Below are 17,547 nucleotides of genomic sequence, written 5' to 3'. Positions count from 1 at the left end.
CCTGCAGAAGGAGGAGCACTTCGGGGAAGTTCCGCCCAGCTCCGGCTTCCAGGAATCGCTGGGAGGGCCCCAGGCTCTCACCACCACCCGCCTCTGCCCCAGGGCGTCAGCCTTCAGTCTACAGGGCTGGCCCAGGCCCCCTTCTGTCCCTCGCAGCTCTGACTCCCCCTGCCGGCGAGCCAGAGAAAGCGTGTCGGCCACCTCCGCCTGCTCTCCCCACTCCCTGTCCAGAGCCAGCCAGTTTCCTACTCATTTCCCTTCAAACCCTTTTGCATCCTTCCTCACCCACTCTGCTCCCCAAACACCCAAACTCGCCCTGCTCAGCCACTTTGAGCCGGCGAAGGCCCCAGTCCCGAGGCCGCAGTAAGAGGTGCGGGAGGCGGCTGCTGTGGAGATGCAGGCTCTTCAGGCGGCTGGGGGCCTTCCCAGGCTCCAGGGTGCTCGGAGCGCGGGAGGCGCGAGTTGAGCGGCCCGCGGAGACGGAGGAGGGCCCCTGCCTGCCTCGGGCCGGGCACCGGCCCCCTGCCCGCACGCCCTCACACTGTAGGGGTCGGGGAGAAGAGGCTGCCACCCCTAGCAAATGGACGGGGAAGGAGGAGCCCAGAATGAGACATCTCTCAAGAATGGCTTTGGCAGAACATCCAGAACCGCCTCGGCCCCGCCTTCGCCGCCCCAAGGCCTCTCCAGCCATTTCCGCCGAGGGAGGGGTGGGCAGAGTCACTTTATCCCCCGCCCCACCAACAGCAATAGGGAAATGGGTAATAGCAAAGAGGATGGGGGAGGTGGGGAAAGCAGGGCCAAAGCAAGGGAACAGGAAGACAACCCGTGACAAGACAGCTGCCATTTGCTCAGCCCTAAACTGAAACGGGTATTCTTGGACTCCCAGAGACTTTACAGAAAAACCCAGCCTACCAGGAAACCGCCCCAGCCCCAGCCTTTCCCCCGGCTCGCCACGCAGGCGCGCAACCCCACACCCAAACTGGGGGTGCTGGCGACCTCTAGTGGTCACCGTGCAGCCTGCAGGCCCGGGCTGGTTCACACGGGGCTTTAATCTCAGGTGATCCAGACCCACCCCACTAAGCCCTTCGGGCCTACTCTCCTGTCACCTACATTCTGCCCTCACACTGCTTAGGTGGCTCGTCTGGCTGGCAATGAACAGCACATTTCTCGTTTGACATAACCATCTTTAATAAAAATAAATTAGTTCTGGGGTGGGAACCACTTGAAGTGGGATTGGGGTCAGGGGCTCGGGTGTCTCATGCTAACATTTCTCTTTTCCGTCCTCCGCCTAGCTGCTCCTGCTCCGAGCACGCAGGCAGTCCCTCCTCATGGGGTAAGGCAAGAATGGCAGTGGCCGCCGCCCCCCCCCCCCCATCCTAACTATTTAGGGAGGCAGGATGGAGAGAGAGAGGAGGGTCAGAGACAGGAGGGTAGTTGGGAAGATGTGAGGCCTGAACCGAGTAGTGAGATTGAGGACACCAGGCTGGAACTGTCGGGGAGACCACCCAGATTAGGAAGGAGCTGCAAACTGGCTTTTCTCTCAGCCGAGGCACGTCTTGGGGGCAGCCCCTTCTCAATCTGTACTGCTGCGTTGTGAGAAGTGATACACATGTATGAACGCACACACATCCACGCAGGCCCAGATACACATGCTGGGGCACAGGTGCACACCCACTGTCACAGCACCACACACACCCAACCCCCAGTCTTCGAGTCCCTGTCAGTCCCCCTCGAGGACATCCCTGGTGAGATGTGGACAGGCTGCAAAGCCAGGGCATACAGAGTGGATGGCACAAGAAAACCACGAGGACAGGGCCTCCCAGACCCATTTCAGGCGGGCTCCAGCGGGGGCCGCTCCAGGACATGGGCGCAAGACCGGCAACAGGTGGCTGTGTAGTAGGGGTAGACGCAGAGCCTGGCCTGCACCACCAGGGGGCAGTGTGGAGAGCTGTCCTTGCACTGATCATCTGGGGACAGAGGGGGGCCCAGCGGCACAAGACAGTCACTGAGACCTAGTTGTCTGGAGTTATGTCGCCCCCTCCCACTGGTCCCTTCTCTCTGCCCATTCAGTTACTGGAGGACTGGGGAGAGGGGACTCGGTTACCAGGGCGCTGGCTGCAGGGTTGGCTGTTACAGGGTCGTTTCCTGGAAGGTCGCAGGTGAGGAGGACATCGGGTGCTGAGGGTCTGATTGGCGCTCAGGCACTGGACCTCCCTTGTCTGCATGCCTCCCTGGCAGGAGCGAGAGCACTGCGGGAGACCCCGGCTATCGGATCAGACATTGGCCACGCCCGGGCTCCTCCTGCACCCCTCCTCTCTGGAATATTGTCTTGGGACATGACGATAGCCCACATGGAGGGGACCGCCTGTCCTCCATGCTTATAGGAAGTGGAGCAGTGTTCAGGCTCAGCTGGGCTTCTCCTGGGGCTCAGAGAGACATGCATGGGGTACAGAGAGGAGCCCCCCTTTCCCCAGGGGCCCAAGCAGAGCAGAGCACACCCATGCCAGACACTCACCGGACCCCACGGTGTAGAGAACCATCGGTCCTGGCAGGCCTGTCCCTGACACGGCTGCAGGGTAGGGGGCCTGGGCAGGTGGGAACAGTGGCTAGGAGAAGTCACGTTGAAGTCAGTCCCCAGCTTGGACACACAGATGACATCTCTGCGCTGTGTGCCGGAGCCACACTCTGATGAGCACTGACGGAGGGGACGGGAGAACAGGGGTCACTCCTGAATGCCCACGTGGAATCCCACTGGGACTGGCCTCTCCCTCCTGCCCCTCCCAGGCCGCCAGCTCACCTCAGCCCAGGGCCCTGTGTACCAGCGCCACGTCTTCTCACAGGGCCCCAAGCTGCAGGCACGCATGTCGGGGGGGCGGCTGCCTGGACAGCTCTGCTCACTGGTTTGGGCTCCTGCTTCCTCCTGGCCTGCCCTGAGGGTGTCCCCACTCCCCAGGCAGACCACAGAACGCCGCTGGATTCCCGTCCCACACTCGGCTGAGCACTGTTGGGAAGCAGAGTGGCCCGTGTGCAGGGAAGGGGGCGGGACCGGGGGGCCCAGGGATGGAAGCATCCTGGGTCCTGACCTGGGGCTCAGTGTGCCCCAGGGTTCCCGGTCAGCTAAGCAGAGTCTTAGGCAGGGAGCTAAGACCCGACTGTAGGTCTGCCTCCCTCACCTGAGTCCCCGTGGGAAGCACACAGCAGGTGGTCACTGAGCTACTAGGGGAAGGCTCTGAGGGCGGGAGACTTGGCAGAGGGGCTGCAGGTGCCCACCTTGGCGCTCCAGTCGCTGTGGAACCAGGCTGTGGTACAGGGCCCCATGTCGCAGGCCTCTCTGCTGGGGGGCTTCGGGGGGCCTGACGCACACTCTCGCTCGCTCACGTCCTCACCGTTGCTTCCAACACAGCGGACCTGCCGGCTCCTCTGGCCTCGCCCACACCGCACTGAGCACTGCGGAGGGCCGTAGGGGACGGATGGGATCCACACCGCCCTCCGGCCCTGGGCTTCTGAACCTGACCCTGCCTCGGCTTTAGAGGGCTGAGGCCGGCGCCCCCAGGCCCCGCTTGGGTCTCTTATCTGACTGATGTACTGGGGCACGAGCTCATGTTGGTGAAAAGTTTCTGCTGATTAAGTTGGACAAAAACCGCCACTCTCGCCCATCGGTGCCCACTCCTCACCCTCCACCAGCCGCGCCGCTCCGGGGCCCACTCACCTGGCTCCAGGGGGAGCTAACCTCCCAGCGGCCGCAGAGGCGCAGCTGACAAGGCTGGGTGGTGTTGGGCCGGGGGAGGTGCCCGCAGCGCTCGGGGGGCACTGAGGAGCCACCACCTCCAAACTCCTGCCGGCAGTGCAGCTGTCGGTGCTGGGTGCCGGGGCCACAGGAGCGGCTGCACGACATCCACTCGCCGGCCTCCCAGCTGCGGGCAGGGGAAACGGAGTTGGGCGGGGCCCCTCGGGGCCGCAGGGGCAGGCACACTTGGCATGCGGAGGCTGGGCCCCTGGTGGGGGTACACGGGCTGCCGGAGGGTTCTGGCTGGCTACAGATGTCACCTTCTCTAGCCTAACACTGTCTTTGCAGCCAGGAGCTGTGGCCGTGGGTGCAGGTCAGGCTGCTGGGCGGCAGGGTGTGTGTGCCCTCCCCGTGGGCAATACTCACTACGGGGGACATGGCGGGCCATGGCAGGGCTCGACGGAGGCCGGGGGCCTGGCACCCGCGGCACAGCTGTGTTCCTCCAGCCCCTCTCCCGACTCACGAGAAATGCAGAGGAAAATGGGACGCCAGACACCTGGGGGGACGGGGAGGGGTGGAGGCGCAGGCAGTCTCAGGGAAGGCACAGCCCCGCCATCCAGGGTGAGGCGGTGGGGGCTTGGGCAGGGGTGCTGGGAGGAGGGTGTGGAGCCTCACCTTTCCCACAGGACACCGAGCACTCCGAGTACCCCACTCGTTTCCAGTACCCGGCTGGAGACCCCGCGGGTGTCCTGGGCTGCGGTGGGCCGGGCACCTGGGGAATGCGCACCTGACGCTGCAGGGTGCCTGGGGTCCGGGCTGAGCGAGGGGCGGAAGCGGCCAGGGGCGCCCCTCTCAGCATCCCTGGGCAGGGGAGGCGCGGGCCAGGTCAGATGCATCCCGTCAACCTCACCTCCCCCCCCCTCCCGTGCCTGGGGACCAGAGTCTCACCAGGCTGGAGCTGGTGGCTGGGGGACTCTGGGGTGGGGCTCTCGAGTGTGGGAAGAGGCGACGAGATGACATACTGGTAAGAAACACCTGGGTTTTCCTCCTGAAAAATCATCTGGGGAGGAGAGAAGGCAGCGGAGGTCTGTGGCAGCGGGAAGGGATGACACCGCCTTGCTCCCAGCGTCACGAGCCCACAACCCCCGCCCGGGCCACCAGCTTCCCCAGGCCCCCGACTCACGTAAACATCCACAGGCTCCGTGGTGGGGCCCGCGGCCGACAGGCTCTCCCCCTTGGCCTCCTCCCGGGGAGGCCGGCTGTAGTGGAAGATGGTCCCTCCGGCCGGGTAGGCCCCAGGGGGGTCCACAGCCCAGTTTCCGTTGATGATGGACCGGCCCCCGGGGCCCCGAAGTGCTAGAGGGATGCCATCAGGAGACCCGGGTTAGTCCTGCCATCCGCATCTCTCACCACCTCCCAAACCTGCAGGAGTGTCCCACCCAGAAGCCACGCCTCCACCACGGACAGAGAAGGCTGTGGACTTCTGCCTGGTTGGCCTGTGGGCTGTGCTGGACCAGGAGGCCGAGGCCAGAGCAGAGACCAGGCACACAAGGGGGACGCAGCCCCCCCCTCCAGGGGGCAAGCCAGGATGCTCACCAAGGTAGTTGGAACTGGGCCGGAGCTGGGCAATGTGGAGCCGGGAGGCCCCCGCGGGAATCCACAGGATCTTCTGATAGCCCAGAGGGCCCCCTCGCTCAGTAAGGTTCCCCGAAACAAAGCGGCAGGTAGAGTCGTCACCCCCACAGACGCCACAGCCATCTGGACGCCTGCCAGAGCCAAGGATCCCATCACAGCCGGGGCTCTGGGGAGAGTGAGGTGAGGCAGGGGCCACACGAAAGCCAGAAACCACCTCACACCGCGCCCTGGTCCACGTGGGACCCTCAGCTGGCCGCCGCCGGGCTCCCTCTGGGAGCTACGGAGCGCACTTCCTGCCGGCCGCGCTCAGGGCAGGGGTCCGCGCCTCTTGGCGCCCCCACCCCCACCCCGGGCCAGCTGGCAGGGGCTTCGTTGTCACAGCTTACCAGACAGCGCCCGGCCACGCAGATGTCCGGGGCTCCGGGCTGACAGAGGGTCCCGTCCTGTACCTTCTCCGTGTGGCGGACGTAAAAGCGGAAGCCGCGGGGCCGGCAGTTCAGTTCACAGCGCTGGGAGCCCTGGACTGAGAGATGAAGCGGGAGGGCGGTGGGCGGTGGGCAGTGGGCGGGCGGGAGGGGAAGCCAAATGGCCCGGGGCCCCGGCAGAAGCTTTGCTCAGGAGGCCCTTGAAAACGTTTGTGGCAAAGTGCAGTTGAAAGGTGTTTACTGTGGTGCAGAAAACGTTGAAATCCATGCATCAAAAAGTTCCTAGGAGGGAGCGTTATGGCGAAGCGGGTTAAGCCACCACCTGCCACGCGGCCATCCCGTATAGCTTGGTAGCTATACATTAAAACAAAACAAAACAAAAATATTGTATTTAGTTGAAGGAGAGAGTTATAGAGAGACGTAGAGACAGAGAGAGAGAGGTTTCCCATCTGCTGGTTCACTCCTCAAAAGGCCGCCATGACCAGGGCTGGGCCAGGCAGGCTGAAGCCAGGAGTCAGGAGCTTCACCTGGTCTCCCATGTGGGTGCAGGGGCCCAAGCACTTGGGCCATCCTCTACTGCTTTCCCAGGTGCATTAGCAGGGAGCTGGATCAGAAGTGGAGCAGCCAGGTCTGGAACTGGCACCCATATGGGATGCTGGCGCTGCAGGCCAGGGCATTAACCGGCTGTGCCACAGTGCTGGCCCTGGTTACTACACTCTTGCATCACAAGAACCTATGCCTACTGGGGCCAGTGTTACAGTGCAGTGGATAAAGCTGCCGTCTGCAGCGCCAGCATCCCATATGGGCACCAGTTCGAGTCCTGGCTGCTTTTCTTCCAACCCAGCTCTCTGCTAATGTGCCTGGGAAAGCAGCGGAAGACAGCCTAAGTCCTTGGGCCCCCGCACCCACGTAGGAGACCTGGAAGAAGCTCCTGGCTATGGATTGGTTCAGCTCCAGCAATTACAGCTGTCTGGGGAGTGAACCAGTGGGCAGAAAATCTCTCTGCCTCTGCCTCTGTGTAACTCTATCTTTCAAATAAATATATCTTTTAAAAAAGAGAGAGAGAGAGAGAGAGTCCTTGGGCCCCTGCACCCACGTGGGAGACCAGGAGGAAGCTCCTGGCTTCAGATCGGCGCAGCTCCAGCCATTGTAGCCATTTGTGGAGTGAACCAACAGTCGGAAGACCTTTCTCTAGGTTTCTCTCTCACTGTCTGTAACTCTTATCTGTCAAATAAATAAAATATTTTTTAAAAAGAGAGATATTTATTTTAAAAAAGAGTATCTGTCTCCCTCTGCAAACGCCATACCTTGTACCTCTCTAGTAGATAAGGAAGAGACATGCTACAAAGAGAGCAGGAGGGGCCGGCGCTGCAGCATAGTGGGTATCGCGGGCATCCCATACGGGCGCCTGTTCCAGTCCCGGCTTCTCCACTTCTGATCCTCTCCCTGAAAGCAGCAGAGGATGATCCAAGCGCTTGGGCCCCTGCACCGCATGGGAGACCAGGAGGAGGCTCCTGGCTCCTGGTTTTGGATCAGCGTAGCTCCGGCCGTTGCGGACATTTAGGGAGTGAACCAGCGGATGGAAGATTTCTCTTTCTGTCTGTCTGTCTGTCTCTGTAACTCTTTCAAATAAATAAATAAATAAATCTTAAAAAAAAAAAAAAAGAAAAGAAAAAAGCTCATGGAAAATGTGTATTAGGAAAAAAAAAACTATGAATTTCAAAATCGTTTTGTACCAAAATAAACATCTTTTAATTACATTTTCGCACTAACTCTGAAATCTCCCTCATGCCAGCTCTGGGTCACTGCTGCTGCTGGGTCACTGGACATAAGCTGCTCAGGTCACTTGGGGTCACTGAGGCCACCAAGGAGAGAGCTTCCACACCTGTGATTGTGTGCGCTGAACTCAGGAGGTCTCGTCTGGGTGTCAAGTTGACTCAGGCCTAAACCAAGTGGACGGTACGCTGGGAGCAGGTGACACGGTAAGCACAGCCCAGCCTGCTGCCAGGTGACAGGATCTCTTGGGTCACAGCCACCCCATTCCTGGGATGTAAAGGGCACCTCTGGACAGCTCTCCCTCCCTCCCCAAGCCCCCTGCAGACCACTCAGCACCATCTGGCAGCTCAAGGCCTGGGCCAAGTCCCCTCTGTCCTGGGTGACACAGAGGAGAAGGGGAAGGGTGGGAACTCTTCCAGGGCTGGGAGTGAGCAGGTGTTTGCTGTCCCCATGACCCCTGCCCAGGGGAGGGGCCCGAGCACTCACCTTGGGTGAAGGGCTCCCACTGGTAGAGCTGGCCCATGAACTCCTGGGAGTCGAAGGCAGCACACTGCAGTGCCCGGGGGTCCGGCTGCTCGGGCGGGCAGGGCTTCGGGGAGAGACAAGGGAGTCAGGGCCAGGGAGGCAAATGGGGCTCAGGGCCAAGGCTGGGCCTGGGGGGAGGGGTCCACAGGAGACTTCCAAGGCCCCTTCCCCAAGGAGGTCTGAGTCCGGGGCCTTTCTCCACTCTGCTGCCGATCAGACAAGCTGAGTGCCCCGCCCCAGGTCAAGGGGACAGAGTGGAAGCTGAGTTGGGCAGTGAGGTCCAGCAAGGAACTCACCACTTGGCTGCAGGCTCTCAGCTGCTCGGTCTCCCCAGAACATCGCGGGACAGGGCTGCTGGGGGCAAAGAGGCTCCAGAGAGAGCCGGAGGGGGGCCTGTCACTCAGCAGAGGCAGCCAGCCATTCGGCTCCGCTGGGGACCCCCGGAGGCTCCCCCCAGGCCTCCAGGGCCCCCAGCTCTGCTGGCCCCAACCTCGAGGGACTGAGGGGAAAGGGTCAGGGGGTCTCCCTGGCTCCCGGGGGCGGGCCCAGCCCTGGGAGCTTGGTATTCTTGGCTGAGGGGACAGGTGGAAGGGGCGACTCTCCCCCGAGAGGGTGGGCGAGAGGGGCTCAGTGCGGGGGGCCTGGGCTCCACGGGACGGCTGCAGGGAGGCAGCCCTGGCTTGGGGCAGGGCAGCCTCGGTCTGAGCAGTCCCTGCCCCTGTGGGGTGTGCCGGGAGGGATGAGGTATGGGCAGGCAGTTCTGTGGGGGGCAGTGCAGAGGGCAGCTCGGCCCCGGGAGTCAGGGGCGGCCGCCGGGGATGCCTGCGGTGGCGATGCAGCGGCAAGGCAAAGGGCACTCTCCCGTAGCCGAACATTCCAGGCTTGATGGGCTCTCGGACCCGGGACCTGAGAAGGTGTGGCAGACATGAGTCACACACATGAGTCAGACACGCGGGGCACGCTCCAGCTGTCCCGGAGCCTGTCTCCCCATTCCACTTCCTGGCACCCGAGAGAAGCCTCTGGAAGCTGCGTGTCCTTTGCTCCCCTTCCCTCCACATCAAGCCCGGCCCCTCGCCCAAGGCCCGCCCCTTCCCGCAGAGCCTCACCTGCGGGCTCCTGCCACCTCCTGTGTGTCCTCCCTGCCCAGCGGGGAAGCAGGACCTCGAAGCGGGCCCCCCCTTCCCCGCGGCTGTGGCCTATACAGGGGGTGGGTTTCTCCCAAGGTCTGGGGCCTAGAGCCCTGACCGCGGGGGAGGAGGGCTTCTGGATGCCTCGGGGGCCGGGGAGGGGGAGGCAGGTCCTGACGGGGCTGGCATATCCGGCTCCTGCGCTGTACCCCCACCCCACAGGGCTGGGAGCAGGAGGACCACTGGTCCCAAGGCCCCCAGACCCCCTCAGGGCCCTGGCCCTCCTCTGGCGGCATCTGTAGAGAGTGTCCAGTCAGCACCTACAGAGAGAGAAAAAGGCCAGAGAGGATTCCAGTGACAGTGTCTACCCAGTCCAGGGCTTGAGGCTCAAGGTGCCACTCGGTGACAGCGGTAGGACTAGAACTCCTTGATGGTGTTTGACAGGGAGCCAGGGGGTTGGTGGGGGCTGGGGGATGCTAGGTGGGCCGAGTGGGAGTGAGAAGGACGTGGCTCTGAGGCTGGGGGACGTGGAGATGGCCTGGCGAGGTTGGGCATGCGACCGGGGACAGGAGGCTGCCAGGCAGGCAAGCAGGGCCGCTCTTATCCAGGGCTCACCTCCTGATCCAGGCAGAGCCGAGGAAGGGACAGAAGCAGCATCAGACACAGCCGGGGCCTGTAAACCACAACCAAAGGCAGGAGGGGCCGTCAGAACCGAGTCAGGGCAGGCGTTGCGACACGGCCCCTCCCCGCCCCCCAACACCCGCAGGCTCCCGTATCCTGACCACCAAGGTCTCGGAAAGCAGAAGTCACTCACCACTTCCCCCAGCCCTCCCAGGGGTCCCTTTCCCATGCCCTCGGGCCGAGGCCACCCCTCCCTCCCCCTGGGGCCCCCCCATCCCGTCCAGACGGCCCTCCTCTTACCAGCCTGCCCACTTCATCTCTCAGCCCTGGCAAGGGAGGAGGGGCCTGGAGGTGCACACTACTCAGGCATCAGGGCGTGGAGGGGTGCGCTCTGCGGGAACACAAGCCTGGCGTTTACCTCCCAGCCTCCAGGAAATGGGGAGGCCGGGAGGGAGGGTGCCCCCACCTTCGGGATGTTAAGGGGCCGCTGCTCTAGCCGCGGGCTAGGGCTGGAGGATGGGGGTCTGACCTCAGCCTCCTGACTCGAGCTAGGCTCAGGCCCCTCCCCCTTGGCCCTGCAAGAACTTCTCAGCCCCTCCCTAAGTCCCCTCTAGGGGCAGTTCCTAAGCCAACATCCTCGGATCGGTCCTTCTGGCCCCACTCCTGCCCTCCTGGGAAGCTGAGGGAGGCTCAGGTGAGCACGGGCCGGACGCCGCACCTCACCCTGGCAAGAAGTCCCAAGAGCTTTCCAAGAACAAGCCCCTTCCCAAGCCAGCTCTGTGTCCTACCTGCCTCCCAGCCTCGTCTTCCCTTCTTAGCTAAGCTCCTTAGGAACGGTCAGGCACAGCTCTGCCTGCCTCAGACACTTTTTGGCCAAGGGATAAACTGAGTGGGTTGGTGGTTTAATCTCTATAAAGAAGAAGCAGGTGACTCAACCTCCCCTCTGGGCGCCAGCACCCCTCCAGCTTGAGGCTTGCTTTGTGCACAGCCGGGGTGGCTGCAGGGACCTAGGCAAGGACAGATCAGAACTGCCCCTGCTCCTGCACAGCCGGGAAGTCCATCCTGCAGTCTAGCCTGCTCTCAGCCTGGCTCTCCCTGCCCTGCCCCCGCAGGCCCCCCAGCACCTTCTGACTTTGAGCCCTTCCTGCCCCCACGCCTAATCCTGCTCTTAGTTCTGCTTTCCAGGAAAAAAAAAAAAAAAAAAAACCAACCCTGTTTCTGTTGGATCTGAAAGGCACCCGGGAGAGGGTTCCAAGGAGCCATTGCGAGGTGGGCCGGCTCAGGGGCAGCAGAAGCACCAGGGGAAGAGCAGGAATGTGCCGGGGGTGGCAGCCCGCGGCCCCGTTCCCGTCCCTGAAACCCAGAGTGGGCAGGGTCCCTCTGCTGCTCGGGGCTGGGGAGGGGCTGCGATGGCCCTGGCTGAACTGACCACTGAGGTCAGCCACCCCGCCCTGCTGGGCGCTGGGAGGCGGGGGCTCAGCAGAGCGGCCCATGTTCTACCCAGACCTTCAGCCCCAGGCCTGTGGATGAGGCTGAGGGGAGGAGAGGTGGCTGGGGGTCACGCAGGGGCCCCCTCCACGCCCGCTCTGCCTCTGCTTCTCTCCGTGGGTCTCCCCAGTACATATAATCCTGTCCCGAGCGGGGCTTGGCTCCGGCAGTTCCCTGGAGAAGTGAGGGGTGGGGGTGACGTGAGCTCCCGGGGCGCGGGCCAGGCCTGGCTCCCTCTCTGGAAAAGTCCCACCCTGCCCTCCCCTGCACAGCTGGGCAGGGGGCCGATACCCCCTCCTCTGCGAAACAGACACACATTTGTGCTTTTTCACCCTTTGCACGCCCCTCTTCTGGTGTCTCTAGCTGCTCTGCGTGAGAAAAGAAGGCAGAAGGGGTCACTCCAGTGCCAGGCTGGATCCTGATCTGGAAAAACCTGGGCACCTCCTGGTCACACCTCCTCACGCTGGCCAGTGAAGATCAAAGAACAGACCTGCAGGGCCAGCCCCCTCACGAGGCAGGACTCACCTCTGGCAAAGGAGTCACTGAGCGGGGAGGGGCTGGCGGTGGACAGTCCCTGTCCTGGGTCAGAATCTTGCTCCCACCCGGCCCTCAACCCTGGGTCCTGGGGGAACCATCGCAACAGGTGTCTCTCTTTTCCGTCAACCTCTGTCGCCATCAGGCTGAGCTGCATCAAGGCGCCCATCTGCATCCCTCCCAGCGACCTTATTCCCAACTGCGGGAGTGAGGGGGTGTCAGGAAGGACACGTCCTCCAAGAGCAGCGAGGGCAAGAGGCGAGCGCGCCTGCAGGGAGGTCTTGGGTATGTTTTCCAACTTCACTATGTGACTTAGTAGGAATCTTGGCTCATTCCCCGCGCGGGTGATGGAGCCAGAGTTCCACGGGATCAGACCCCCTCCCCAGGAATTCGACCCCAGGGGTTAGAAGATCTTCCCGAGACCATCAGAGCCGGGGCCGGGGTCCCGGCGGGGGCGCGACCGCGCGGAGCTGGGGCCAGGGCGGTGCGGGCTGGCGCGCGGGCCGGGTGGTCTAACGGGACCCAGTGGGCAGGGGGCGGCCGGGGCCGGGGCTTGGGGAGGGTCTCTACCTGCTCGGCGCGCCCCCGGCGGCACGGTGGCCCTTCTGCGCCCCTGCGCTCCCTCGGGGCAGCCTTGCTCTGCGGCGGCCACTCCAGCCCCTGAGCCCGGCTCCGGACGCTGCCGCCTGCGGCCGCGGCTCCGCCCCGCGCCCCGCCCCGCCGGCGCCCCGCCCTCCCGGCCGCCGAGCGCCCCTGCCCGCGGTCCCGGGGTGGGGACGGTCGACCCCACAGCCTCCGCGCGCCAGGGCCGCCCACCCGGGGCTGCGGCGGGCGCCCCGCGACGTCTCGAGGCAGAAGTCGCTCCCGGGGCTCAGGACCCCAGCACCCGCTGTGCCAGCGCTGCGCCCGTCCGAGCGGGGTGACCTCGAGGGGCGGCCGGGATCCAGGTGGCGCCTGGTCCTGAGTGACCTGGGCGAGGCGCGGGCCCGGAGGGAGGCCGCACGCGGGGTGCAAATGGTCCTGCGCGTCTCCTGGCCCGCGTCGGCCAGGGCGCGCTCCTGCCCACAGACGCCTCTCCGGGCCCTGGCGGCGAACCAGGTGGTTCTGGGAGCCTGGGTTTCCTCCACCATCAAGTGTTACACGCAGGGCGTAGCGGAAGGAGCGCGCGCCGGTGTACGCGTCGGGCCGGCCTGGCGCCGAATGGCAGCTCCGGCGCTGTCCGGCTCGCTCTCCGTGCTGCAGAGGGCGACCGGACGTCGGGGTCGGGGACGGACCTGGAGTCGGCTGTCCGTCCAGTTGCATCCAGAAAAACGCACCCCGACCTCGGCAGCCTTGGGGACGCTGGGGGGGAACGCGGCTTTGGAGCAGGGAAGAGAAAGGGTTTCGCGTTTTACACTGCGTGTGCTGTTTGGATTTCTCAACGTGAAGCGTTATCCGTGTATTATGTTAAAAAGGAAATTATGTAAAATGACTGACATAGAGTAGATGATGATACCTGGCCACTAGTATTTAATTTTTTAAAACGTTTTTATTTGCTGCTCATGAATTGCATTTTGGCGAGTCTATTCAATGTTTTAAATTTATTTATTGGGACCTGTGTTGCGGTGTAGCTGCGAAGCTGCCACCTCCTGAGACACTGGCATCCCATTTGTGGAAGATGGCCTGAGTGTTTGGACCCCTGCTGCCCACATGGGAGACCCAGCCTGGTTCAGCCTTGGCCTGTGTGGCCATCTGGATGGAAGATCTCTGTGTCTTCCACTCTCTGTAACTGACTTTCAAATAAATAAATAAATATGTTTTCCAAGTTGTATGTGTTTGAGAGAGTACATTCCCACCCACTGGCTCACTCTCCAGGTGCCAGCCTCTGCCAGAGCCGAGGCTGAATTGGAGACTGGGCACACAGTCCAGGCCTCCAAAATGGGTCTCAGGGACCCAACTACTTGAGCCCTCGCTGCTGCTTCCCAGGCTCTGCGTTAGCAAGAAGCTGGAGCAGGAGCCAGAGCTAGGAATCTAATCCAGGTACTCTGACGTGACAGGCCTCCTAACCGGCATCCTCTCTGCTGGGTATTGCTCCGCGACCCAGTGCTACAAAGCTGCTTTTGGGGGCCGGAAGTGGTGCAGTCTGTTAAGCAGCCACTTGAGTTGCGGGCATCCCATAGGAGCGCTGGTTCCAGTCCTGGCTGCTCCAGCTTCCCATCCAGCTCCTTGCTAATGTGCCTGGGAAAGCAGCAGAGGATGGCCCAAGTGCTCGGGCCCCTGTACCCACGTGGGAGACCAGAATGAAGTTCTGGGTTCCTGGCTTTGGGCCGGCCCAGCCCTGGCTAGTGCAGCCATTTGGAGAGTCAACCAGCAGATGGAAGATCTCTGTTTCTCCCACTCTCTCTCTCTGTAACTCTGCCTTTCAAATAAATTTTTTTTTTTAAGGAAATCTGCTTTTTTCCTTTTTTAGTCAATATTTTCCAGCCAGTGTATTTTATAAAACCCAGAAAGCAAGAGCACAACAATAGCAGCTCTCACCCTATTGCCCTGCATCCCGACAACATCACAGGTGCTGCTTGTGCCCTCGCTAACCTTCCTCAGGCAGCTTTAGCATTGGTATTGAGGCCGCAGAGAGCCGCCAGTCACTGGCGTCACAGAGTTGGCTCTCGTTGGGGATAGACAGTACAGGTAACAGGGGCCATAGGGAGGTTCAGACTGGGCTCCGCAGAAGCAGATGTTACCTCAAAGAAGGTGCTGGATGTGAAAATATAAATTGATTTTAAAATGTAAGAACTGTGTCCTTGGGATCGGCATGGTGGATAAAGCCGCTGCCTGCAGTGCTGGCATCCCATATGGGCAGCAGTTCGAGTCCTGGCTGCTCCATTTCCTATCCAGCTCCCTGCTGATGGCCTGGGAAAAGCTGTGGAAGATGGTGCAAGTGCTTGGGCCTCTGCACCCATGCAGGAGACCTGGATGAAGCTCCTGGCTCCAGCTTCAGCCTGGCCCAGTGCCAGCCACTGTGGCCCTCTAGGGAGTGAATGAACCAGCAGATGGAAGACCTCTCTCTCTCTTTCACTCTTTCACTCTCTCTGTCTCCCTTCCTGTCAGTAACTCTGTCTTTCAAATAAATGAATAAATCTTTAAAAAAAATAATAATAACCTGCATCCCTACTTGAAGTTTAATATGTGAAATTTTTTATAAAAAAGATTAATTTATTTGAAAGGCAGAGTTAGAGAGGGAGAGAGAAAGAGAGAGATCTTCCACCCAGTAGTTGCAACAGCCAGGGCTGGACCAGGATGAAGCCAGGAGCCTGGAACTCCATTCAATGTCCCATGTGAGTGCAGGGGCCCAAATACTTGAGCCATCCGTCCCTGCTCTCTTAAGCACATAGGCAGGGAGCTGGATCAGAAGTGGAGCCTCTGGGACTCGAACCGGAGTCCACATGGGACACAGCATTGCAGATGGTGACTTATCCTGTGCCACAAGCCTGGCCCCTGGATTTGTTTCCTAATAAATCTCCAAATTCTTTTGGGGCAGGGGTTATTTATTCTCCCTTGTATCGTCTGTATTTTTTCATATTCTGCGTTCGTGTTTTGTCATTGTATGTGGAGGGTTAGGGAGCAGGTGGTTGGGTCCCAGGCCCCCAGGCCTCTCTCTTGACTTCTCCACCCAAGCTGAGAAGTCCACAGGCGAGCAGGAAAGCTGGCCGAGGGCTTCTCTGGCCCCTGTTGCTTTGCAGGGGTGCAGGACAATGTTTTTGTGTTTCTGTTTTCAAGGAACAGTTATAAAATACCTTGGTCTGGGGGCCAGTGTTGTGCAGTTGGTTAAGCTGCTACTTATAGCACAGGGACCCCATATTGGGATGATGGTTTGAGTCCCAGCTGCTCCATTTCCAATCCAGCCCTCTGCTATGGCCTGGGAAAGCAGTGGAAGATGACCCAAGTCCTTGGGCCCCTGCACCAGCATGGGAGACCTGGAAAAAGCTCCTGGCTCCTGGCTTTGGATCCACAAAGCTCCAGCCATTGCAGCCATTTGGGGAGTGAACCAGCAGATAAAGGATCTCTCTCTTTCTCTCTCTCTCTCTCTGCCTCTCTATAACTCTGCCTTTCAAATAAAGAAATAAATATTTTTAAAATTTGTTTTATTTGTTATTTATTTGACAGAGGTAGACAGTGAGAGACAGACACAGAGAGAAAGGTTTTCCTTTCATTGGTTCACCCCCCAAATGGCTGCCAGGACCGGCGTGCTGTGCTGATCTGAAGCCAGGAGCCAGGAGCTTCCTCCTGGTCTCCCATGTGGGTGCAGGGGCCCAAGCACTTGGGCCACCCTCCACTGCCTTCCTGAGCCACAGCAGAGAGCTGGACTGGAAGAGGAGCAACCAGGTCTAGAACCTGGTGCCCATATGGGGTGCCAGCACCACAGGTGGAGGATTAATCAAGTGAACCATGGCGCTGGCCCCAAAGAAATAAATATTTTTTTTAAAAAAAGAAAAGAAAAGCCCATGCAGATGGGCTGCGGGGCAGGGATGGGTGTTTCAGGCCAGATGCCCTCCAGGGCTGCCTCTGGAGCTGTGAGCTGCAGCGCCCCCCCGTGGGAGGAGCAGCGCAGGGCACGGAGGGTGTGGAGGGAGCCTGGGAGCAGGGACAAGGTCCACCTCTGACATTTATAACTGCCCAGAACTGAAGGTCAGAAATAGTCCTTTCCATTAGGAAATGGCCGTGGACCAAAGTGTCACGGGATGGCTTACAGCTGTGACCTCCCGTGGCTCGGTGCTCTGAAAGTACCGCGTCAACACAACAGCTGCCTGCGTCCCGGCTCGCACAGCACCAGAGTTTTTAAAAGATTATGTAATATGCAGCTATGCACCCAAAAGTGTCTCTAGGGATACCACTGATGGAGCAGAGAGGCGACGAGCTGAGTGTTGGTGGCTTTGCACTCAGCATGATGATTTAATAACAACAATACATTCATAGTAAAACTATGATGAATGTCGCTCTCCCCGGCAGAACTATTGGAAGAGCTCCCCACGAGTTACCTCACTCTATTGTACTGTTCACAGATCTGCAAAGACACAAAGACAAATCCACTCATTGGCCAGGATTCGCATCTGGACACTGCGCAGGTGCTGTGCAAGGGAAATGCTTGAGAAACTTAGCTGAGTTTAATTAATACATTTTCTTTCCTGGCAAAAGATGAAGGACGTGTTATTTGTGTTGAATTAAAGAGCAATGTTTTCAACTAAGGTCCCAAGTGAGACACAGCCTCTGTTCCAAGATAATGTGGGTGCTGATGCCAGCGTGTGCGGGCGGGGCCCCGGGCTGCATGGGAACCCGTGTGTCTCCTGCTTTGTGGTCACAGCAGCCATTTCCACAAAGCCTGGTGCTGGCCTTTGTTCCAGGGGAGACGCTGCAGTCCCCAGCCTCCAGCCAGGCAGGCCTCCAGCCCCGGATCCCCTGTCGGGTCACATTGTCTCTCACTGTGTTTTTTCCCCTGCATCTGTGGCCCAGGCATGACCGTGTCCTCCTAGGTTGTGAGAAAAGCCTATGTCACCTTTTCTTGACCGGAGACTTGACTGGTCTCCCAATCGCTGCTCTGTAGACTTAAATTTGATCAGTGGGTTAAGATGCTTCTTGGGATGCCCCATCCCATAGCAGAACTCCTGAGTTCAAGTCCCGCTCCTGCTTCCCGCTAATGTACACCCTGGGAGGC

General features: G+C 60.6%; 1 protein-coding gene across 2 annotated transcripts; it reads right to left on the bottom strand.

Annotated features, from left to right (window-relative positions):
- Positions 1-1,104: 1,104 nt before the first annotated feature.
- Positions 1,105-12,517, bottom strand: ADAMTSL4 (ADAMTS like 4). 2 transcript variants are annotated; one of them, XM_062192188.1, is made up of 18 exons: positions 12,429-12,517; positions 10,137-10,227; positions 9,831-9,888; positions 9,195-9,535; positions 8,385-8,994; positions 8,050-8,152; positions 5,749-5,885; positions 5,324-5,528; positions 4,911-5,083; positions 4,676-4,787; positions 4,403-4,588; positions 4,154-4,283; positions 3,710-3,914; positions 3,271-3,447; positions 2,798-3,001; positions 2,516-2,695; positions 2,105-2,249; positions 1,105-1,967 (listed from the first exon to the last, which is right to left on the bottom strand). In XM_062192188.1, exons 2-18 carry the CDS (start codon positions 10,151-10,153, stop codon positions 1,831-1,833), a joined length of 3,120 nt encoding a protein of 1,039 aa, XP_062048172.1. In that variant the 5' UTR covers positions 10,154-10,227; positions 12,429-12,517; the 3' UTR covers positions 1,105-1,830. The 2 variants fall into 2 exon arrangements, with proteins under 2 accessions (XP_062048172.1, XP_062048171.1); XM_062192187.1 differs by lacking the exon at positions 12,429-12,517 and adding an exon at positions 10,303-10,366.
- Positions 12,518-17,547: the final 5,030 nt, after the last annotated feature.

This window comes from Lepus europaeus, chromosome 5, assembly GCF_033115175.1.
Source record: "Lepus europaeus isolate LE1 chromosome 5, mLepTim1.pri, whole genome shotgun sequence".
In the NCBI taxonomy this organism is placed as follows: domain Eukaryota; kingdom Metazoa; phylum Chordata; class Mammalia; order Lagomorpha; family Leporidae; genus Lepus; species Lepus europaeus.
This window is presented reverse-complemented; position numbering and strand designations above follow the sequence as displayed.